The sequence below is a fragment of the Rattus rattus genome, chromosome 2, assembly GCF_011064425.1.
Source record: "Rattus rattus isolate New Zealand chromosome 2, Rrattus_CSIRO_v1, whole genome shotgun sequence".
Lineage (NCBI taxonomy): Eukaryota > Metazoa > Chordata > Mammalia > Rodentia > Muridae > Rattus > Rattus rattus.
In genome coordinates this window covers 134,391,923-134,416,379 of record NC_046155.1, presented here as the reverse complement: position 1 = coordinate 134,416,379, position 24,457 = coordinate 134,391,923, and the positions used below count along the sequence as shown (strand labels likewise).

The window sequence follows — 24,457 nt, the reverse complement described above, 5'->3', positions numbered from 1 at the left end:
CCTGGATGCTGCCTGGCAGGAGGTTAGGACTGAACTTTTCATGGCTGCGTGACTTCAGGAGAAGAGCCCTTCTTGTGACTGGAATGATGGAAGCCCTGCTTTCTTCTTATCACTTTCTGACACCACTGGGCTTGCAGGGGAGGGGCCTGTTACTTCTTCACAGGGGTGGAGGTCCAGGCTAACCACTCACTTTTGTGGGCTGGTACTGCAGCTTCTCTGTGCTGTTGGCTGTGGTTGGGCAGTTGTTTACAAACATTTCCTGTTGGATTCCTAGGCTGGCCTTTTCCTGGTGCTTAACGCTGGATAAATGAAGTTTGTGTTCCCTTATTCTTCCTTCTATTTCCCATGATGCCTCTGAGTTGCCATCATCTTCATCTCTGGCTCTGGAATAAATGAGATTTAAAAAAGAAGATGGCGAACTGAGCGTGGTGACGTGTGCCTCTCACCCGAGAAGCTGAGGCTGGAGGATGGAGCGTTCAAGGCCAGCCTGAGACTCATAGATAGCAATGCCAGGGGCAGCAGGGATAGAGACACTGTTCCACACTGTCCCCAAGCAGGCAGGGGAGTCCTTTTGCATAGCACAGGGAGGCAAATGTGAGATTATGCTGTCCTGAAACCAGGGAACATATGGCCGCCAGTGTCTCCAAAGCTGTCACGTACAACTTCGACTTCTGCATGGATGGCCGTGCTGAAGGAAGGAATTTCAGGACAAGCTAGTGTAGGGAAAAAAAAGTTTATCAAAAATAGAAAGAAAGGCTCCTGGAGAAAGAATCCGCAAACCTGAAAGCAGGTGTGAGCTTCTCAGGGAAGGGTTGTCCTGTGGGAGCCTGGTTGTCGCTCCTCGAGGGAGAGCTGCCTTTACATGGCTGACTGAGCAGGAGAGTCATGCACTATTTTTGGTGGCTCCCATGTTGCATCTTGAAGGATTGCTAAGATTTTTTTTTCCTGTTCTTTTTGGATTAATGTGATTATAGGACAGCTATGGCGATGCCCTCAGATGGGGTTACAGCCTAATAAAATAAAACGAGAAATACTAGGTGAGGATGTGTCCTTCTACTCGAAGGAAGTTTCTACTGGGATTCCTATAAAATTGTGGGTTTTACAGTTGGGAAGGAAGAAAGCTTTAAACAAATCCCGTGAACTGTGTTGGAATCTTACTTCTCAGCTGGTGAAAGCTTCATCGGGATTCCAGGGGCGAGGAGTGTGTAAGGACACTGCAAGCCCTGCCCCTCCCTGCTCTTGCCATCACATGCCCATGGGTTTCCATCATTCTATCCTGCCTCAGCCAGACTCTCTCACCAAACAACAAAGCAAAAATAAACCACGGACCACACACACAAAAGATTCGATGGGGCTCGAGCAGTGGCTCAGGGGGTAAGAGCACTGGCTGCTCTTCCAGAGGACTAGGGTTTGATTTCCGGCACCCACATGGTGGCTCGCAGCCATCTGTAATTCCAGTCCCACTGGGGTATGAAGCCCTCTTCTCACTTCTGGAAGCACTGCACATGCACATGGTGCACAGGCAGGCATGCAGGCAAAACACCATACAGATGAGTTAAAAGGGAAAAGAGATAAAAAGTGGGGGAGTGGGGAACAAAAGACACAAGATCTCACGACCATGTCATTCTTGACAGAACAAGATCAGAACCAGCCTGCCCGCCTCTCTGCCTTTCCGAGTTCCCCCTCTTGTTTGTTTCCAGTACCATCTTCAGGGTTTGGCTTTTTGAAGCAGTAAGAATGGAGTGAATTATGTCTTTCCCGTCTTCCTGGAAACGGGAGAGCCCTAGATGATTTTTAACAGAGACTACAGCATCCTGCATCGTTTTGTGCACACAGACACTAACGTTGGGAACCCCCTGCTGCCTGCATTCACTCTTATTCCCTCTTTGGAAACAGAATCCTGCTGTGCTGCCCTGCTGCATCCTTGGTGGCTGGGCTCAGCAAAGCTTGGCTTGCAGGCGTGAGCCGTGATATCTAACCGTTGCTACTTTTCAATTTGCTGTTTGGATTTCTCCAGATATTTGCTGGGTTTGGTTACGCACTCACAGCTCTGCTCACAGACTTCTGGGCTGTGAGTGATTATCAGTCTCCTGGCAGGGACTAGCCCTGTCCTTCTGGAAGGTTACTGACTGGGTGAGCTGCCTAATCTCAGGACACCGTCCCTTCTCTCTGACCAACCACCACCTCTCACTTGATCCATCTCCTAATGATTCCCATGTTCTCGCCGCTCAGCCTGCAGGTAGGCAACGGTCCACGGGATGCTTGGCAGGGTCCCTGCTCACCAAGCACCCAGGCTCCAGGGGTTTGAGCCTGTGGAATTGCTCCCGTCCAAGCAGCAGGGTACTTTCTCCTGCTGCTAACATCTCGTTTCTGCTCAGTTCCTCCGAACATCGTGTGTGACTATTCCAGAGTTGTTCTTTTCCTTCTTTTCTGTGTGTTAAGTCCTGGGGATGTGGACCCTGAGGAGAGGTAGGTAAGATACGCGTTCACTTCCTTGCTCCAGCCCTCTTAGGATATTTTTTATTGGTACAGCAGTAACAGCCATTGCCGACTGCAGGTAGCTGTGGATGCTGCACTGAGCACGGCCTTCTGTCTCTACATCTGATCCTCAGCAGGAATCGTGTGAGTTGGCATCATCGAGGCCACTTCATACCGGCCAGAGAGCGAACCGAGCAGGGAGGGAGGTGACTTGCCACCCCCAGGGTCAGGCGGTTGCTGAGGGGCAGAGCAGAGGTGAGCACAGGCCTGATGACCTGAAGGCTGGGTTGTGCCTTTTCCAGCCTAGCTCTCTGATGCCAGGGCACGGTAGTGACACACGGAGCCACTCAACGTCTCTCTTCTCTCTTGCTGGCGAGCCTTCTTTCAGTCTTTTAGGTTCCATTTTTGCAAATTGTTCATTTAATTTTAAAATAATCTGGCATACTCAGAGGCCCCCTTCTCGGCTCTTTGTTTGTTTGGGGTTCTGCTGTCTTTCTTGTTTTGCGATGCTGCTCCTCTCCCGTTGCACCTGCTGGCATATGTCTAGGGGACTTGGCCACACCCTTCTTTCTAGCACAGTTTGCCTGCCAGTCGAGATCCCAGGGGATGCCCATCCTGCAGGTGCATGCAGAATGCAAAGGCCTCACTCGGCCTGTAGCTCTGAGGAGGTGAGCCTGTTCAGCATGCCAGATGCTCCTGGCTGCACACTGCAGTCAGCGTCCTGCAACACAGTGCTTCTCCTCCTCCTGATGCTGAGACCCTTTAATACATAGCATACGTTCCTGCATGTGGTGGTGACTCCCTAACTATAAAATCATTTTGCTGCTACTTCATAACTGTTATTTTGCTACTGTTATAGATTGTAATGTAAGTATCTGTGTTTTCTGATGGCCTTTGATGATCCCTGTCCCCCAAAGGGGTCACAAACCGCAGGTTGAAAACTGTGGGTCTGACAGAAGCTCTCTGGGGGATAAGAAGCAGAAGGAGGCCTAAGCTGACCTTGCTGTCAGGATTGCTCAGCAGTGTGGGGCTGCCTCTGACTAGTACCTAGCCTGTGCTCTTGCTTGACAGGACTCCGATCTCCCCAGAGGAAAGAGAATCACCTCAGGACAGAGATCGGGGGTCCCCCGCTTTTAAGAAACACCATTATCTGCAGGGACTGGGTCCTGTAGGCTGATCAGGAACTGGTGGCTCAAGGGTGTGGTGTGGAACCGGAGAGGACCCCAGGACCCTGAGTTTGATGGGCACTTTGAAGCAGTGTCCCCTGCTCAGCTTGCACGACTGTGTACAGCTTCTTCTGCCTTTACTTGTCATCCAGGAAGAGAAAGCAAACAGCAACAGACACATATTTCTGTTGATGTTTTCACTCTGTGTTTTGATTGGGTAACTAAATTATGTTTTAGGGGTTTTTTTTCCCTTCCATAAACACACAGATGTTAAGTACATTAACAACTAAATTAATCTGTGCCCATAAATTGGTTAATTATGTTAATTTCAAGTCACAGAACTCGGTCTCGTTAGCGTTTCCATTAAGCAGTTTAGGCTCGTGAACATTTTAAGGCAACCGTTTAAGCTCCAGATTAATCTTCAAAGCAGAAGGATTTAAAATGCACAGGAGGCTTGGGAGATTTGGGGACCGTGGGAGGCAGTGCTATGGAGGAAGAGGGGTCCTGCTTCCCTGTCTCTCACACACCCACACCCCTCCCCAACGCACACTCATTCTTGTCTAAAGTGCTCAGCTGCTGGGCCTGAGAATTCCTGTAGTCTGAGGCTCCTGGGAAGGAGGAGTTAGACACACCCTGGTGGCCACACCCTCCCCAGGAGGAGAGGCGGGCTGGCTCCTGACAACTAGGGCTGCCCAGGTCAGAGTTCCTGAGGTAATCCCCCAAACACTGAGGAGACCCTTCTTCATCCCTGATGGCCCCAAGGACAGACTAAAACAAAGCCGCTAGCAGCCCCTCAGGATTCTGACCAGCGCCAGGGGAACCTCCGTCATGGCTGTTCAATGTCAAACATTCACTGCCCCCTCGCCTTCTTCAGAGGCCAGCTCAGTGCCTGAGTTGCCTTTCTTTCTCTCAGCTACACACCCTCCTGGGGGCTCCTTGCTCTTCTTGCCTGTGCTTGCCTGTGGTATAGATATGTGAGTATCCTGTGTGGCTCTGAAGCTAGACGTCAGCCCCGTGTCCCAAGCGCCCAGCTCTTGCTAAGTTGCAAAGTCTCTAGAAAACTCACTTGTGATCCATGTCCTGTTCGCCATGGCAGGGGACTGTGCAAGAGTCAGTGTGGGCAGCAGTTCCCTGGACCGGTGTTTCTCAACCTGTGGGCCACGGCCCCTTTGGGGTTGTATATTAGATGTTTACATTACGGTTCATAACAGTAGCAAAATTGCAGTTAGGAAGGAGCAGTGAAATAATCTTCTGGTTGGGGGGTCACCACAACACGAGGAACTAACTGTATTAAGGGGTTGCAGCTTTGGGAAGGTCGAGAACCACGGCTCTAGACAATAGCTATAGCTTTTCTCTTTTTCCCTTCTCTTTTTCTTTGAGACATCAACAGGACCCGATTGTCAAAAGGGAGTCTGGTTTTCATTACCACTTAGGTTTGGCAAGGCCATCTGATGAGCAGATGACTGCCACTAATTGAAAAGGTAGCTTGTGACTCACAGCTCCCAAGAGGACTGTCCACATCACACCATAGGCCCCCCTGGGGAAGCTCCAAGGTTGGTCAGGAGTCAGACAAGCAAAGGAAGCAGAGGATTCATTGTTGTTTCTGTAGGAAGACAAGGTGAGGCCCGGAGAGCAGGCTCCCTACTGCAAGTAGCAGAACAGGCTACTCTGGATGACTTCAGCATGGTCATTTGCTAACTGCCCTCCCCTGGTCAGGTTGTGAGGACCAAGTAAACGAAGTTGCAAGAGGAGACTGGATTGCTTGGTTTCCATGTGAGAGATACACTTTTCTACGCAAGTCATTTACTCTGCCTAGAAGTCAGTCAAGGCTGAAGAGGAAAGTCTCTTCCGGGTTAGGAACCCCGCCCCCCACCAAGTGTCAGTGCATTACAAGACAGAGTTAACATGAGGACCTGCTCTGTCTGAGCCAATCTTGTTAGTGAGATTATAAAGCCCATGGGTACATGCACATGGCTGTAGCTGTCCCTCTCTGGGAAGACATGGAATGCTGTGTTATGAGATCAAGAATAGCATGGCAGGCTAAGAGAGACCTGGCTTTATGTCGATCCACCATAGTCTCCGTATATGGGGATAATAGCAGGCTGAAGGGTTGTCTTGACCTCAGCTCCCACGGACCTGGAAAAAGGCTATCAGGTGGGCCTATTTAGAGATTAATGGGCCCTAAGGAGATCATGAGACTTGACAGTTTTGCAGGTCTGTGGACATTAAGAAACTATTTTTATTTTATGTGTATGAGTGCTTTGCATGCATGTGTGTACATGCACCATGTGTGTACCTAGTGCCCATGGGGGAAAGAAAAGAGGGCAATGGATCTTTTGTGAGTAGAATCACAGGCAGTTGTGGGCCAGCATGTGGCTCCTAGGAACCAAACGTAGGCTGTCTGAGAGGGCAGCCAGTGCTCTTAACCATAGAGCCATCTCTCCTCTCCCGTCTGTGGCCTTTTAAACAACCGTTGAAACCTTCCCTGCATGGCTACCCATGGAATAGAAGGAACTGTGGTTCTGCTGGGAAACGGATGAACAAACAAGCATTTATTTCTCTGTGGATTTGCTGAACAAACTGAGGATTAATGAGTTGGATTTGTTGAGGAGAACTATTTGTCACACGCAGGAAGCGGCAGTCTCATTTTCCTTGCCGCTGTTCATTGCTCTTGCGTTGCCACTCACTTGCTAAAGGCAAAACACATTACTGCTCAATAAACATAAGTGGCCCGGCATGGCCGCTCCCCTGCCTTCCTCCAGATGGTAACAGGCATGCAAGATGGCCGACTTCTCCTTTAAGACCAGTGTGTGTGTGTGTGTGTGTGTGTGTGTGTCCATGTGTGTTTTTGTGTGTTCACATATGTGTGTGTGTGTTCTTTGTCTTCCTTTTCATGTTGAGCTCCATCAGAAAATAGTTTGAAGGGCAAATGCTACATCTTGTGCTCTTCACGGAGCCGGCTGCGTGTGTCTGTGTTTGCCTGCCTTTACGCAAGCCTGTTGTTCAGAAATAAATCAGAAACAGGGAAGAAGGATGGATGACTATGAGAAAGCTGGTGTTTTCTTTTAACTTTAATAAGAAACTCCTCAAATCATGGTTTCAGCCAGGTTTCCCCGGGGCACTTCAACTATTAGGCGTAGTCAACCTAGTGGGATTGTATACATTACTGGAAGGAAGAAGACCTGTCCAGCTCTCCCCAGGACGGGCTTACAGGAAGGAGCACCTAGAATTATCCTGTGGAGAGTGCATCTGCTTTCCCACTCAGACACAACACGCCAGGTTCAACACCTTCCCTGTCTGTCCACTCCTCCGCCTGGGACCCACAGACTGGCCGCCAGAGTGGATAGGTCAACCGTGTTTACCGTGCTGCCACTCACCCCGATCCCATCCGTGGGAAAGCAACCCAGCGGCAAGCTGACAACGGGAGCTAATTGGCCGTCCAAATGATTTGTCCAGATTATTTTTGTTCCCAGCAATTTATAGTAAATGAGCCTTTCTTTTTTTATTAGAGAAACGATGGCTTTTTCCCCCCTCCTTGGTACTTGCAGAGAGCCATTCACACTAGAAGCCAATGTTGAACCGCAGGTTTCTACTGAAAATAGTTCCTCAGAGCTCAGTACTAAATTCTCACACTCCATTCAGTCCTCTACAAGATGGAGAGTGTTGTGAGAGCCATGGGGGAGTCCCTCTCTTCTTGTCTGCTTTTATATATTTTTGGATGTCTCCTGGCCTCCTGTTCTTCTCATTTAGAAATAGGCACCTCACCACCTATAACTAGTATAAAACGCCTTGGAATAGCAGGTTCAATTTCAGCACCAGAACCACAGAATAGGCTCCGGCCACCCATGTGACCAGCGAGCCCTCTTGTCCCCGTCTGCTGCTAACTTTAAAGGCATAAGAAACATGGCACCATTTATGGAGCAGCGCTGAGAACCAGGGCATATTGGTCCATTTTCTGTTGCCATAACAAAATGTCTGAGTCTGGATAACTTGGGATAAACTCCCAGTTTTGGAGGCTTGCAGTTCAGACAGCACAGTGCCGACTCTGGCTGGGTTCCCCTTGGCTGTAATACATGGTGAATCAGAGCAGGAGCGTTTGCAACAGGAAGAGAATGCAGGATGACATAGAAGCCAGTGAACCATTCAATGGAAGCCTCTTTTTTTTTTTTTATAACAATCCCCTCTCTTGAGAACTAAGCAGGGTCCCATGAGACTTTCTTTAGTCCCTACAAAGGCAGTACACTCAGGAAGCTAACCACCTCCCAGCAGGGACCACTACATCTCTACGGCACCACACCCGGCCTATGCTTCCAGCACATGAACTCTTCAAGGGTCCTCTCCAACCATCTCTGAACCATAGCTGCTGTCTTCATTAGTCTTCTTGGCAAATACTGTAGAAAATGGGGATCAGAGAGGCTGGGTCCATGCTCAAGGTCACACAGGTCTGACCTGGCTTAGGACTCTTTGACCCTGGCTGTCTCCCTACCGTGAGCTGCTCTGCCTGTGTCCACTGCTTACTCCTGCAGTTATGGCTGAATGAACCGACGGCTCCCTGGGCCCAGCATCCCTGAAACAGCCATGAAGTGAAGAAGTATTGGGCATGCAGACGGGAGCCTGGGGAAGGATGGTGCCTCATGACCACCTCAATTCTTCTACCCAGAACCCAAAAGGAGAGAATACGATTTCACAGTGCATTGCGTGCTGTGGCCGGGGTGACTCTGCCCTACCAATGAGTGGCAATAGATGTTCACAAGCCTGGGGGTGGAGGTGCCTTCAAAAGGAAATGAACACTTACCATTATTTAAATCGAGAGCCTGTGTGGTAAGGGGTGTAGCTTAGTGAACGCAAGGCCCTGCGTTCAGCTTCTGGAATTTAAAAAGTATTATGAATACAAGATGGGAAACTTTATAATCTATATTGTCAGCAAAGGATTAATCCCCAGGACAGGCAAAAGTAAATCCTTTGCTATTTAAATATACACACAAGAATAAGACCATTGGGCTTGGGGCTGGGGATTTAGCTCAGTGGTAGAGCGCTTACCTAGGAAGCGCAAGGCCCTGGGTTCGGTCCCCAGCTCCGAAAAAAAGAACCAAAAAAAAAAAAAAAGACCGTCGGGCTGGAGAGATGGCTCAGCGGTTAAGAGCACTGACTGTTCTTCCAGAGGTCCTGAGTTCAAATCCCAGCAACCACATGGTGGCTCACGACCATCTGTAATGAGATCTGATGCCCTCTGGTGTGTCTGAAGACAGCTACAGTGTACTTACATATAATAAATGAATAAATCTTTAAAAAAAAAAAAAAGAATAAGACCATCATGTTTAAAAGACAGGGAAATGGATAACCCAAGCAGTTTCCTTCAAGAAGCAGGGTAACAAGACCTAGACATGTGTAGAGACCACCCCTTTCATCTTCTTGCTTGCATTACACGGACAGCATTTAGGATCCGTCATTTTGTGAGACTTTATAACTGGCAGGTATGCAAAATGTCTTCCTTCATAGATAAACAAACAGTATATCTTTAGTTAATGCGGAAGGAAGAAATTAGTTACTAAAATTATGCCCACTCTTTTACAGATAGGGAAACCGAGGTTCGGCAGAACCAAGCACTGTGTGCTAGGTATTTTCCGTCCATTTGGCAGCTTGTAGAGCAGGTTGTACTGTGACAGAACTTCCAGGGTCCCTGTCTGGTCACAGTACAACCTGTGCAGGTCCCCTAGCACATCTGTCTGTCTGCTAGCCAGAGGGAGGCCTGCTGTGATGAGGACCTCTCCTTCTAGTTGCTATGTGTGGCTGGTCATGGTGTCTCCCCAGCCCCTTTGAAGCTGGATAGCAGAGGCGGTAATGGCCGGGGGGAAGTAGATGGAGAGCCAGCAAGAAGACACTGAGCTGGAATCCATGCTGCTCGATTTGCAGGCCTTCAAGCTTTAATGGAGAGGCTCTCCCGTAGCTCTGTCCTGGTCCTCCACAGTCGCCTCTGCCCACCTAGCTGCATCCGGCATGGCTCTGGGTACCACTGTCAGACTTCTGATGTCCTCAACACCTGAGTCTTACTATTTTGTTTTCTTCAGTAAATCTCTCGGATAGTGATTTCGAATAGAGTTCCCACACCCTCAGAGCAGTTGTTTCCAGTTAAGCCTGGGGTCCCACTTCAGCATAAGGGCAGGTTACTGTACCCCAGAGAGCCCTCCTACCCTAACTGCATTGCTAGCTACCCTCTACAGCCTCCCAAGGATCCCCCACAATGATGCCTGTGCTGACCCTCCTGCTCATGGCATGGGAACTTCAAAGTAAATGGAATAGAGAAAACCTTAGAGCAGTGGTTCTCAGCTTTCCTAATGCTATGACCCTTCAGTACACTTCTTCATGTTGTGACCCCAAAATTACTGTGTAGAGACCATAAAATGATTTCATTTCTACTGTTAGGAATCACAACGTAAATATCTGTGGTTTTTGGTGGTGTTAGGTAACCCCTGTGAAAGCGTCGATCAACCCTGGGGGTCTCGACACGCAGGCTGAGAAACACTACATTAGAGGAACTTGCACTTTTTTAAAAACTAATTTATTCTTCTCTCACGCAATACATCCCAACCATAGCCTCCTTTCCCCCTTCTCCTCCCAATACCCCTGCCTACCTCGCCTCTCTCCCAGATCTACTGCTGCTCCGTCTGTCTTTAGAAAAAAGCAGGTCATGAGCATAGCATGACAAGTTAGGCACACACCCTCACATCGAAGCTGGATGAGGCAACCCAGTAGGAGGAAAAATCCCATGAGCGGGCAACACCCACTCCTACTGTTAGGAATCCCACGAAACTCCCAAGCTACAAAACTGCAGCAGGTATGTAGAGAGCCTGGCGCAGACCCATGCATGTTCCGTAGCTACTGCTTCAGTCTCTGTGAGCCCAGATGAGCCCTGTTTAGTTGATTCTGTGGGCTGTGCTCTCCTGGTGTTAGAGGAACCTGAACCCTAAACACCGGTTAAAGAAAGGAATTGCTCAATCTTCCAATTCCCCATAGGGAAGAAAGTCTCAACTTGGTAAATAATAAGGTTTATCTAGTAACCTATTATTTGTAATTCACGTGCTACTGAGCAAGAAGATATAAGACAAGAAAATTGGAGGCACATAGCAAGTAAGGTTCTGGGCTCAGTGGCCAGTCATCGGAAGCAATGTGACCCATGACAGTGAAGTAGGTCTTCAGTTTAGTTCACATGAGGTATGTCTCCCTGGGCTAGGGGGAAGGTCTCTGCTCCTGCTTGAGTTGACTTCAATCTGTGGGTGCAGAACTCACAGACATAGAGAGCGGCCTCGTCTATCTCTCTGTCTGTGAATAGATGTCTGTTATAGTCAGAGTTTCAGTTCTTGAAGATCTCCTATGTGGGTCTAGTACAGGTGAGGTACCCTTCCATGATGAGGGGAGCCCTAGAGGAAGGGGTACCTAGGCCTGGTGTGTGTAGGGACAGAGTGCACAACTCTCACAGAGGGTTCTCGCTCCACAGAAAGTTCAGTTTTTAAAATAGAAAAAAATTGGGTAAAAGTGTATGTTTCAGGCAAAGGAAAGTATTAGAGGGGACCAAAGAGCCATCAGAGATTACTTCTGTGTTTGTTAAGCTTCCCACAATGAGCGTGAGGTCTACTTTTCTACTAAGTCTTCAGTAGCTCTAAGATGTGGAGTATGTTTCCCTGTCAGGCATGGCCATGGTACACACAGACCTGGGTCCAAGATGCTCTGGAGACTCTCAGGAAGTGGTCCTGGTGGTTAGGGTCTGGATATGGTGTTTCTTGGTCTCTTCCTCAAGAGAAAAATAAAAGCCCACACGGATTGTAACATTTCAAGGAAGCATTATTCAAGAACTAAGCTGTAGTACAGATTAGAAAGGATACAGTATAGAGATTGGTCCTGGGAGTGTGGGGTCCTCAAGGGCTCTTATTATACGGGGGTCCACCTTTTATGAGGTTCAAGGGAAGGCGTTCATTACTAAGGGTGTAATGAGTACTTATTTATTTGGGTTGACGGCTTAGTTTCCCCAGGTCTTTGTTCTCTGTGCATTAGTCATAGACATTCTTGAGTATGCACAGGTATATGATGGCAAATAGAAAATTCTCCCTAAAAGTTCACTTAAGGAAATACTTTTTTCTGACTGCATATATACTCCAAACAAGTTCAGACCAGATTAGCCCTTCTACCCTCAGACCAGAATGTATTGGGAATATGTTGGAAGAGGAACTGTACAGTTTGATGGTCATTAAAATACTATAACCAAAAGCAATTTGGGGAGGAAAGGGTTTATTCCTCAGGAATGCCTATCACTGAGGGAAGTCAGGACAGGAACTCAAGCAGAGCAGGAACCTGGGGGCAGGAACAAGCAGAGGCCATGGAGGGGTGCTGCTCACTGACTTGCTCACCATGGCTTGCTCAGCCTGCTTTCTTATACACCCCAGGACCACCAGCCCAGAGTGGCATCTCCAACAGTGGGGCTGGGCCCTCTACTAATCTTCAGTCAAGAAAATTCCTGACAGGTTTGTCCATAGGCCATTCTGATGGAGACTTCTTAATCAAGGTTTCTTCTTACAAACAAACAAACAAACAAACAAACAAACAAAACCCAAAAAGCTATAGCTTCTGTCCAATTGACATAAAACTATCCAGAACCGCTGGGTGGTGGCGGTGCACACTTTTAATCCCAGTACTCAGGAGGCAGAGGCAGGCGGATCTTTGAGTCTGAGGCCAGCCTGGCCTACATTGTGAATTCCAGGACAGCCAGGGCTACACCGAGAAGCCCCATCTCTAAAATAAAACAAAATATAAAAACAACAACAACAACAAAAAAGCAAAAACCAAACTTGCCAATAAAAGAACCTTGTGGTGCCATGGTGTCCTGGCGTCCGTCCAAGTGTCCTAGTGTCCTAGTGTCCTGGCGTCCTGGTGTCCTGGTGTCGTGGCAAAGGCTTCCTGAGGCTCTTGGGCCTTGCAGGTTTCCAGTCCTTGGGTAGCTTCACTGCTTGCTCAGAATTCCCAGTCCTGACAACGAGCTTCCCCCTATGCTTGCAGGCATCCGGATGCTGGATGGTGACGTGACCGACGTGGTTGAGGCCAAGTCTCTGGGCATCAGACCCAACTACATTGACATTTACAGCGCTAGTTGGGGGCCAGATGATGATGGGAAGACCGTGGATGGGCCTGGCCGTCTGGCTAAACAGGCTTTCGAGTATGGCATTAAAAAGGTGTGAGTAACCCAGGGCTACCGGGGAGCACCCAGGGCGGGGGTGACTGCATGCTTTGAACATTTAAATATCGGTGGCACCAGCCATGGCCTGAAACAAGACTGGCAGGAAAGCCCTGCAGTGCCAGAATGAAGGAGAAGGCTCTTAGAGCTCTGGGGAGTGGTATATACCAGCTTAGCTGGAAGAGCATAGCCGGTCCGGGGAGAGGCAGCTTAGCACTCAACCATCCCTGCCTGCTCCATTGGAGGCTGAAGAGGCCTCTGTAGGTGGTGGGCGACAGCTCGGTCAGATCTCCCGGCCTGCTCCTTAAACTATGCAGGTGAAATGCTTTTTCTGTCTATCATGGAGTGTGCCTAATCTAAAGCCTCGTTGGGCCAGGGAGCTGTCACCTAGACACCCGCACCCTCACCAGCACACTGCCCAACAAACACAGTTACAGTTTCAGAGGCAAACCATAGAGAACATCCAAGAGATTGACTACCTTCTGATCTGAGGAGACTGGAAGGCTCGTCTCAGGAGGCCTACCCTCCAGCTGTTTCACCGACTGTCAGTGTGGAGGCGGGGTAGGAACTTGGGGAGGATGAGGTCAGGAAGGGGTAGCAGGAGATGAACCAAAACCAGTTCTTGCAAGCCAGGTGGCAAAACAGATTGTCAGGTGAGGACAGTTTCTTAGAACAGTCAGGTACAGGTGTGGTCAGTATCCAGGAGGCCGTGGGTTGCCCCCTGAGCCCCAGCCCACAGTTTAGGTGTGGCTAACAAACGCTGGCAGGGGCTGGGGTGTGGGGAGGGGGGTGTCTATCAGGAGATCCAGGTGTTTCTGATTCCTGTGGGAAAGGAAAGGGTGGGGAGATTGAGCCCACTTTATTGCTTATATAATTTAAAACATTTTAAAAGTATTTGTCATACTGTGACCCATGCACAGCTATTCAGATGCAGTTAATAGTTAATAAGTACATCCAAAACTACCAAAGATTGTACCGCAAGTAGCTTGTGTGTCTCCCTCAGCCCTACGGTGGTTTGGTTTCTCTCTCTCTCTCTCTCTCTCTCTCTCTCTCTCTCTCTCTCTCTCTCTCTGTGTCTCTCTCTCTGTGTCTCTCTCTCTCTCCTCTCTGTCTCTCTGTCTCTCTCTGTCTCTGTGTGTGTGTGTGTGTGTGTGTGTGCGCGCGCGCACATGTGTGCGTGCACATGCAAGCTTTTTCAATTGTTCTTTACTTGGTTTAAAGATTTTACTTTTATTTTATATGTGTATAAATGTTTTGCCTGTAAGTTTATATTTTACCATGCTATATATGTGTATGCTTAGTACCACAGAGGTCTAAAGAAGGCATTGTATCCCATGGAGTTATAGACAGTTGTGAGCCTTAGTGTAGGCGGGTGCTGGAACTGAACCTGGGTCCTCTGCAAAGGCAGAAAGTACTCCAGCCCCCTATTTATTTATCTTTGAGACACGGTCTTACTGTGTCACTTCTGATTGGCTGGGATCTCATTATATTGACTAAGCTCCCCTCAAACTCACAGAGCTCTGCTTAACCCATGCTGCCTCCCAAAGCTGGCATTAAGGCATGTGGCACCACCTTGTTTTCTGAGATAGAGTCTCTCAGTGGGCTCACTGAACTTGGAGTTTGCTAACTGGCTAGTCTGGCTGGCCAGCAAGCCTGTCTGTCTCCCCAGTACTGGGATCACACATTCGGGCCACTGCACCAGCTTTTGCTTTTTCTTTCTTTTCTTGAGTGGTTTCTGGGGCTCAAACTTGGGCCCTCTTGCTGATGGTGGCAGACATCTCCCTGACGGAGTCATCTTCCCCTTCCCAGTCTTCTTCAGGACTCTTTTTCTGATTGTCATTTGATTTCTTCCTTGGATGGACTGAGTTGGTCGCTGGGTGTTACCTTTTCTGTGGCAACAAGAGTTTTTGCTAGGGCATCCTGCCACCTCCGGTCACACTGCATCCCTGGAGTGCCTTCATTTATCAAACTAAGGGGTATACTACATCTTCACTCCCTGCTAGATACATCTTGTCTGCACCCCTACAGTACAAGGAAAGCCATCCTTTTTCAATACCCCCCCCATGCCTAAGAAACAAGCAACCGAAAGCAGGGAGGTGTCCAACTGTCAGAGAAAGGAAAGTAAGAAAGGCTCAGCGTACAGACACAGACTGCACAAGGCCTGTGCTCGCTCACAGAACACGGACTGCTCTACCCCACCACTCCAGCAGGACAGGGGGCAGCTTCCATTATGCTGCTGAAACCACCTGAGCCAAGCCACGTGCCGGGCCACGTGCTGGGCTAGGGGAATGCTGGCAGACTCAGGCGTGACCAAGTAAGCCACCGCCCACAAAGGATTGCTGAACAAATAAATCACTTGTTTCCATGACTCAACCCCCCCCTCCCACTGTTAGATCACTCAGCTCTCAGACCCGATGACAAGGGAAGCATCCTAAAAATGAAGCTGAACCGCAGCTCCGCGGGGCTGACTTAAGGTGGAGGTCACGTTTCTCTGCACAAAAGGCATTGACGGGGATGGTGTTAATGCCGGACACCTGGCATTTCTATGGGACGCTTTTCTAAAGATGTGGCTTGGAGCTCTGCGTCCAAGAGAGGAGTGGCTTGTTTTCGAGGGGTCACCGCAGTGTGCCTAGCATATAGACACAGCTTACGCAAGATGGAGCTACAAAGAAGGGAAGTTTGCATTCTGAACCCGGGGCAGCAGGTTGTCAGGGCAACAGGGGTGTGTAAAGGGAGCTACGCGGGCCTCCTCCTTCTTGTCTTGCCTTCTTAAAATACAGAGGCCATTCAAATCTTAGTCATTCTGAAGTGAAGTATGTTATAGGCCTCTTAAATCACAGCTATCTAAAGATGCCAGGGAGAATGCTCCTGGAAGAACGGGATGACCTCCAACCAAAGCGCATGGCCCCATCTGTTACTCTTCCATGCCATCCCATTTGTGACCCGTTCGCTTTCTCTGTAAAATGTGGCTTTGTCTTCAGTAGGTGATGTGATGGGGTGGCAGGTGGCTTTAGAAGACATTACTGGGCACAGGGATCTATTTAATGCCAGTCCTTATGAAGCCTCACTCCTCCCCCAAATGTTCTCTCAGATAGGGGATTAAACACTGTGATAAAGAACAGCTGGCCTTGTCCAGACAACCAGGGCTCCGCAGCCCTCAGGAGGGTGATCCCACAGTCTCTGCCCCTGGGGAGGATACCAGTGCAGTTTGATGGTGTTCAATTTGTGACTCTTCTGAACAGAAACTCAAGTCCATGGCTCAAGTCGGAACATCTCCTCTAGCGTCTGCAGATACAAGATGTAGAAAGTAAACCTGAGATCCCCCCAGGGACAGCAAAGGCCTCTCTTATGGCCCAAACCTACCCATGCTCCCTGCCTCCCTCCAGATTCTCTCTAGAAAACCACAGTAAGACGAGAAAGAGGCCATTGATACTGTGGTGCCTTTGGGAAGCTAAATAAATGGTGAGGCCCTAGCTGCCCTCTGTCAGATGGAAAGGCTAGGATAAGCAGTGAGGTATGGGCTGAGAGTTCTTAGACATGCAGATTGCAGGCCTATCAGGTGCTGCTGGGAGGTGGAGGCAGGAAACTGGAGGAGGCGGGGCCTACTGGGAGCTCTATAGTCAGTGCCACCACACCGTGAATTGTGGGACTGAGCCCTGAATCTGCTTGTGGTAAATAGACTTCCTCTTCCATGAGCTCTACTGTGATGTGTCACCAAAGGCCAAGTCAATGGGTACTGCCAGTCATGGGTTAAAACCTACAAAACTATGAGCCAAATAAACAATTCCTTCCCTCCTTCCGTCCTCCCTTCCTCCTCTCCTCCCTTCCTCCCTTCCTTCCTTCCTTCCTTCCTTCCTTCCTTCCTTCCTTCTTCCTTCCATTGTAACTTGATTTACCTCATGTGTTTGTTAAAGTGCTAGACAGTTAACTGACAGACCACCCCCCTGCTAGGCCCAAAGACATTGCTAACATTTCTCTTGTGGTTCAGTGCCCAGACATTGAGTCTGGAGCACTGTTTTAAGCTCTTCTGTGTATTTTCCGGATAATATGACCATTGAACTTCGTGAAATAACATTTTATAAGCTGGTTTGTGTTGGGTACAGGGTAGAGGGGGACATTATCTTGTGGATGATTCTTCTAAGAAATAGATAGACTCTGATGGGCTAAATGACTTTTTATTTGAATTCCAGTCACTTTCAACTGCCTCTGATTAATCTTTTCCAACAGGTAGTTATAGACTTGCTTTGCTTCATGCTGAGGACATCCTCTGAGAATGCCATCATTAGGTCATTGCGTCATGGTGTAACCTCACAAGAGAGTACTTACACAAACTCTGAGAGCACAAAAGCCCTCCCCACACCTAGCTTCTCAGCACCTGTGTGATCCACTGTCGTGACACGGGGCATGACCTAATTCAGACACACCTGCTTTCTTGTTTTGTGCCTTTCTTTTAAAAGTTAACCTTTTTTTTTTTTTTTTGAATTTTTTTTTTTAAGGGGGTGTGTGTGGGTGTGGGTGTTTGTGTGTGTGTGTTAATGTTTTTCCTCCATGCATGTATACACACCACATGCCTGCCTGGTACGTGTAGAAGTCAGGAGGGCATCAGATCCACTGGAACAAGAGTTATAGATGATTGTGAGTCACCCAGTGGGTGCTGGGAATTGAACCTAGGTCCTCTGCAAGAACAACCAGTGCTGTAGACTGCTGGGAATTGAACCTAGGTCCTCTGCAAGAACAACCAGTGCTGTAGACTGAGCTATTTCTCCAGGCCCAGAAGTTAACCTTTGTCATGTGTCTAGGTAACCTTTGTGGTAAGTGCTAGGGCATTCAGACGGCCCGTTTGTGGAGATGCACAAAGCAGAGCAAATGAGCATCAGGAACCTTCCTGTGAGTGTTGCTAGGAGTCTTAGCCTAGAGCTGGTCTCTTTAGGATGCTAAAGAGAGTGTCCTGGGGCTCCCAGAGCAGGTGGTCCAACTTCCCCGAGGGAAGGCCTGGACTCAGAACGGATAGATGGATTGGGTCAGAGAGTCTGCTTGAAAGATGTCTTTAAACTGAGCCGTGGTCAGATACAGTGTCAGTCCCCTCCCTATGTTAAGAGCCCGGACGGTCTAATTTTTTGCTGTATGCCATCCTGGGGTCCAGCTGTTAGGACTGACTTAATCTAGCCTTCCATGAGCTAATCATTAACTAGTATTTGTGGCTGGGGTGGCATGAAGCTCGGTCAGAAACCACTGATTCCCTGGGTGTAGTATAGAACAGAGCTGCAGGAAGCTGTCTGATCTGCCACTGTCATGAGACTTCTCTGGTTCATGTTCCTGATGAACAAGTGAAGTCACCAACCTGGGCTGGCGCTGCTGACATCTGACTTGACTGCTTTGGCATTCGTCCACTTATCCAGGGTAGCACCTCAGGGAACTCTAGTGGGACATCTATGGGCAAACAGTGTTCTAGAACAGGATCGTGTTTATCTATTCAGTCTCATCCAGAAGACACAATAATCTCTCCCCTCCCCCTTCACCCTTCTTTGAAAGTGAGCTGGCCCTGCAAGACGCTGATCTCCGAAACTGTTTCAGAAAATCAATGCACTTCTCTCTCAAAACCAGCTCCTTTGACCCGTAAAACTTAAAACAGTTCCAAATTCTGCCATAGTGTGTTTCTAACCTTGGTCTTACTCTGAGTCCCCTTGGTCATCAGCTATCGTAATGGGAATTTTGCTGTAGGGTCTAGATTGTCCTGTGAAGGTCAGAGGGATCTTTTGGCCCATCCTTGCCAGGATCATGAGCATCTGTGGTCCCAGCGCTGTTAACACAGGCACAACAGCTCCACTTAAAGCCAACAGAACCCTGAGGCAGGACCCACAGAGTCTCAGGGCAGCCTTGACAGCCCTGTGGAGGAACCGGCTGAGGGTGGAATTGCAGACCGGTGTGAGATGCTTCCACGGTGTCCTACTACAGTTGCTAACATCTGTTCTTGCTTCCATGTAGGGCCGCCAAGGTCTGGGCTCCATTTTTGTCTGGGCCTCCGGGAATGGTGGGAGAGAAGGGGACCACTGCTCCTGTGATGGCTACACCAACAGCATCTACACCATCTCTGTGAGCAGCACCACTGAGAACGGCCACAAACCCTGGTACCTGGAGGAATGTGCTTCCACCTTGGCTACCACCTACAGCAGCGGGGCCTTCTATGAACGGAAGATCGTAAGTTCTCGTGTGAGGTCTAAGGCTTCCTCTTCCCAAAAGCCGGTTTGGCCAAGACCAGATTCTGTTGGATCTCAGGTCCCAGCCTATCCCTCTATGACGGAGGTCAACCCCAGGGCCTTGGCAGCCCGCCTCAGGCTTTACTATTTTATAAGATGTTTGACTCATCTGTGCCCAGAAATGACAATTAAACCCTCCCTGACTTTAGAGACCTAAAAATGTCATTTAAGAATGGGGTTCATCTTCATCCTGTCTCCTTTTAGCTCTCTGGAATTCTGTGGTCACATCCCAGAGTCCAGTCGACCAGTCTTACTCTGATGCACATAAAAGAAAGCTTTGGTTTTACGCCGAAGCATTCTGGAAAGCCAAACATTCTAGGCTTCTCCTCTGCCAGGGACATGCCCTAGACTCTTGGAAGCAAAGCCACAGGGTTTGCCAGCTCTGTTCACTGCAGTGAGCAGTTTTTCTCTTATTCTCCTTTGTGGTGGTTAAACCCATGGTGGGCAGGGACTCCACCACTGAACCACTGATTTATCTTTCAAATGGTAACTGTTTTAGTATCTGACTGGGATTTATGCTTCTTCCTTCTAGACATACTTTCCTATGTTTAAAAAAACTGGGGGAGGGAGGTTTCTAGTTTAAATTAATGTAGAATTCACATGCATAGTCATTAGGCTAGCGTGTAGATGTTTTTAACATAAGCCCGTGGAGCTGACCAGGCGTGGTTTCGTTTTAACACTCACCAGCATCCTTTCATTTCTCTTGCTGCTTAGACATGTCTTTAGAAATTATTTTCAAATTTATTTTTACCTTTTTTTCCCGGGGAGCACACAGGCTTCCTGTACCCCCTACTTGCTATGCACACATCGAAGGTCAGCCGCACCATCCTGTTGAAGACCTGGCAGTGGCCCAGGCTGGTTCGCAAAGGTGTTAATTTGAGTGTTTTTTCCCCATCCTGCAGGGTCACCCAGCCCTTGGGTGGGCAGCTGAGACTCTGTACCATGTCCCGTTCATTTCCTCCTCGTTTGAGCATGGGCTTGTTGAAGCTTTGTTAAACAGATGCTTAGGCTAAAACCCAACAAAGGCCTACTGGCTAAATGGATACAAGCGGAAATAGGCACAGCTGGACACGGTGTACTGGGGACTGTGTCCTCAGCTGCATTCTCTGTGATGGCGCTCAGCTCTGGAAATGGGACCTGAGGCTTTATTTTACTTACCTGTTATGCTTCAATGTACGCACATCAGAAATACTTTAATCCCACCCCCCCCTCCGACCGACCTCCCCCCCCCATTTTTTAAAAGATGATCCCATGGAGTCCAGACTGGATTTGAACTCACTAACTGTATAGTAGAGGCTTTCCTTGAACTCCCCCTGTTCTCCTGCCTTCACCTCCCAAATGCTGTCGTTAGAATCATGCACCACCACATCTTGCTTTAATTCCTTCTTTAAAAAAAAAAAATCCCTCCTCTGAGTAATATTTATGGATAGGGAAGACATAGGAGAAGGGGAAGACAAGCTTGAGTGTCAGAGCTGCCGTCCTGGGAATCTGCCCTGAGTGTGATGACTGATTACTGAGTCTGATTACTGAGGCCTAATTTTCGCTCGAGGCCCCAGAGATGTTCTGCAAGGGGCCGAGCAAGCACACGAGAAGTGGGTGCATCCAGTCGAGTTCAGTGAGCTCTAACGTCAGTCAAAGCCCTGCCCCTTGAGTGTTTCTTCCCTGCAGCATTCGCCTGAAGTGAGTGACTCCTCAGGAAAAGGCATGGCTCCTGGTCAGAGATAACACCTTCACCTACAACCTTGGGGTCTAGAAGCCTAGGGGTAACCATGAGCAGAGTTCCAGGCAGGTCCCTGAACTTGGGAGGCCTCTGCCCACCTTGATTCAGCTCCCTCACAGGGGTAGTCTCCATACCTTCCCTAAACCCTTTCCTCTGAAGCTGGAGAGTCAGTCTTGGGCCTTGCCGTGATACAACAGGAGTGCTGGGGAGACTGAAGTCCCTCCCGGGCTGCCTTTCTCCCTTCCCTTGAGGTGGTTCAGTCCCACTATGTACAGTGAGGAAACTGGTTTCTGTAAAAATACCAGTCAGATCTTCCCATAAATGTATGGCTCAGACTAGATACCCCTCTCCTGCCTAAGTACAGCATAACAGAAACACTCTCTGTGTGGAAGGATCTCATTGTTACTACTGGAGGAATTCATCCTCAAGGGACCCATAAAATGGTTACAGGAGCTTCCCAGCAGGTGGGTGGGTGACCTAACTTACTGTTGCTGCCCCTAAGAGGTCACCAGGAACTTAGTATCCTAGGGCTGTACAAACAGACATCTCCCCAGCTTGTGGTTCAGAAACCCAGCAGCTTCTCTTGGCTCTCAGCTCCAGATGTACAGGCTGAGGGAAAGGTGTCAGGAGGGTCCTCTGGCATTCTGGCAGCTCTGGGGAGGTCCATGCTTATGTAAACTAAACTTGATTCAGCTCCTGACAGTGCAGGACTCAGGTCCCAATTCTCTTGTGTTGGATGAAGAGCATTCTTGTTTTTAGAGCCTCTCTCCCTGCATCCTTGGTCTGGGTCTCCCCAGTTCCTTAAAGCCAGCCATGATAGCTGAAGTCTTCACATGCCTCGCCTCTCCAGCAGATTTTTCTGCTTTCCCCTTTGACCTTTAAAGCCTTCTGATTCTCTTGAGCCCAGCTGGGTAATCCAGAATAATCTTACTGATTTAAGGTTAGCAACCTTGACTCCATGTACAGAGTACCTAGAGTTAAAACCAGGAGCAAAAGTCACAGGGACCATGGTCCCACCCAACACAACTGAACCCATGTGTTGATCCCATGACCTCTGCCCACTTCGACCTCCCAGGGAAGGTACAAGTCAGGTTGAGCCATTACAAGGTCCTGAGGCAGCGTCCAATCCTCCTGGAGCCATCATTCAGATGAAGATAGGCAGAGTCCCAGTCTTGCTTCCCCAAAAGACCAGCGGCCTGATGCACAGCTCAGGAGGTCATGTGCTGGCCAGAGCACTTCGGATTCCCCCAGGAGGGTTGTCTGTCTCTAGTCCCGATCCTTACCTTCCAGCTAAAAGTAGAAACGCCATCTGGACTCCTGAGCAGTTCGTGACACAGGTTTTCAGCTCCCCTGAGGTCTTGGGTCACTGAGCTTGCTCTTTGTGTGGGATCAGATTTCATTCATATCGGTGGCAAGATCACGATGCCATGCAGGAAGAAGGGCCGGCAGAGGGCCCATTGCTTCTTGCCTTGCCCATTCGTCTGCACAGGCTTCATTGGTCTTCAGGAACCAACTGAGCTGACCCCTTATAAAAAGCATACCCCATGCTTCTAGATGCTTGTCTGCCCTGCTGTGCCTCTCTGTTCTCACCCTGGGATTAGCCTGTTCTGGAGCATGGCTGCAGCTTTGCACCTAAGTGCAAAGCCTGGGGGAGCCAGACCACACGTTTGTCTCATGGCTGTTCTGCCACTGGCACCCACAGTCATTCTGTCCCGTTGGCAGCATGCCAGGGGCCTCAGTCCTCTCAGAGGCAACTGGCCTTTCCAGTCAGTGTCCTCCTTCATGTGTCTCTCTTCCATGCAGGTCACCACGGATCTGCGTCAGCGCTGCACCGACGGCCACACTGGGACATCTGTCTCAGCCCCCATGGTGGCTGGCATCATTGCCCTGGCTCTAGAAGCAAAGTAAGTTTCAACCTTCCTTCTTTCCCTTTGAAAAGCTGTCTCTACCCTGGCGGCACGCCCCTAACGTGAGACCTTGTAAATCCCTGAGTATTTTAAATGACAACCTCAGCCACACGAAGTCCAGTTCCATTTCTGGGTACCCACCACCGACAATCACCAGAATTTTGTCACCTTCCCCAACTGAAGTTTTGTTACCATTAAACATTAGCTCTCTGTATTGGTCTGCTTTGGCTGCCATAGGAGTTGTTTATACACTAGGAATGTGTGACTTCAAAGTATCTCCTTGGCTTGCAGTTGGCCACCTTGAATTGAAGCATGCTGATAACCTCTTTTTGTAAGCTCTATTTTGAAATACAAGTCACATTCTGAGGAGCGGGGCTTAGGACTCACATGCTACAATCCAGAATCTAGCCCATAATACTATAAGTAGTGGTATATTTTGGCCACTGACATCCACCATGCTGCTTCCTGTCTATGAACTTGATGACTCTTGAAAGTGCCTCATGTAACAGAACCATACACACCACACACCCCTAATCCTAAAACCCCAAATCCAAAATGATTCAACATCTGAACGTTTCTTAGCGCTGACATGATGCCCAGAAAGTTTCAGGTCTGGAGTTTTCGATTTTGGATTTTCAGATTAAAGGCATTTGACTCATGAAGTCTATGCAGAAACTCAAAATGTGTTCAAAAATCTGTAATACCTTTTAGCACTTTGGATGAGGATGCCCTGCCTATTCTGTGCTTTGTGGTTGGTATATTTCATTTAACACGATGTCGTGGGTGTTTAAGTGTGTTGCGGTCCAAGTCTGAATTTCCTACCTTTTTAGGCCGTATTCGAAGTGGTTTATTCTCTTCATAAAGCTCATTGTCTGTTCATCTCTGTTGGACCTCAGGAGAGCTCTCCATTCGTAACCATGCACCCAAACTGTGCTCATGGGCCTCAGCTCTCCATTCATAACCATGCACCCAGACTGTGCTCATGAGTCTGAGTTCCCCATTCATAACTGTGCACCCAAACTGTGCTCATGGGTCTGAGTTCTCCATTTATAACTGTGTACCCAAACTGCTCATGGGTCTGAGTTCTCTCTATTCATAACTGTGCACCCAAACTGCTCATGGGTCCAAGTTCTCCATTCATAACCGTGCACCCAGACTGTGCTCATGGGTCTGAGTTCTCCGTTCATAACCATGCACCCAGACTGTGCCCTAGGCTGTCTTCTCCCCCCCCACCCCCCGAATCTTGCTTTCTAAACTGACAGTGACAAGGGACCAATTTGCCTAAGTCTCATGAAACCTACAGTTATAAGTGTATGAATGAGTCAGACAGAATGAGTCATGTATAAGTCACTTTTCATTGGTGTGACAAGATGCTCACAGTTTGAATCAAGTGGCTCACAGTTTGAAGGTGTAGAAGTCATGGAGACCTGGGCTCTGTCTGTGGTGACTGTGGCCTCTGACACAGCTTTTTACTTCTTCACAGATTAAGGAATACATTTAGACCAGGCCTAAGTTATAACCTTTAAGATCCAAACCAACAACCTCCAGTGAACCTCTTTCTTGCTGGCAGGCTCACTCTGCGAGAGGTTCCACTCAAAACTCAATGCCATCAGCCAGAGACCAAGTATTCGAACTTGTAAGCCTGTGGGTGACGTTCCCCATCCAAATAAAAACACCTTGTGTGCAATTGTGGAGTCAGAAACAGT

At 48.7% G+C, this 24,457-nt stretch overlaps 1 protein-coding gene across 1 annotated transcript in view; it reads left to right on the top strand.

Annotated features, from left to right (window-relative positions):
• Pcsk6 (proprotein convertase subtilisin/kexin type 6) overlaps positions 1–24,457 on the top strand; it is a 188,653-nt gene that overhangs the window by 80,393 nt on the left and 83,803 nt on the right. The window contains exons 7-9 of the mRNA XM_032893453.1: positions 12,693–12,865; positions 18,853–19,065; positions 22,648–22,748. Coding sequence (XP_032749344.1) covers positions 12,693–12,865; positions 18,853–19,065; positions 22,648–22,748 — 487 coding nt within the window. The remainder of the gene's footprint in view (positions 1–12,692; positions 12,866–18,852; positions 19,066–22,647; positions 22,749–24,457) is intronic.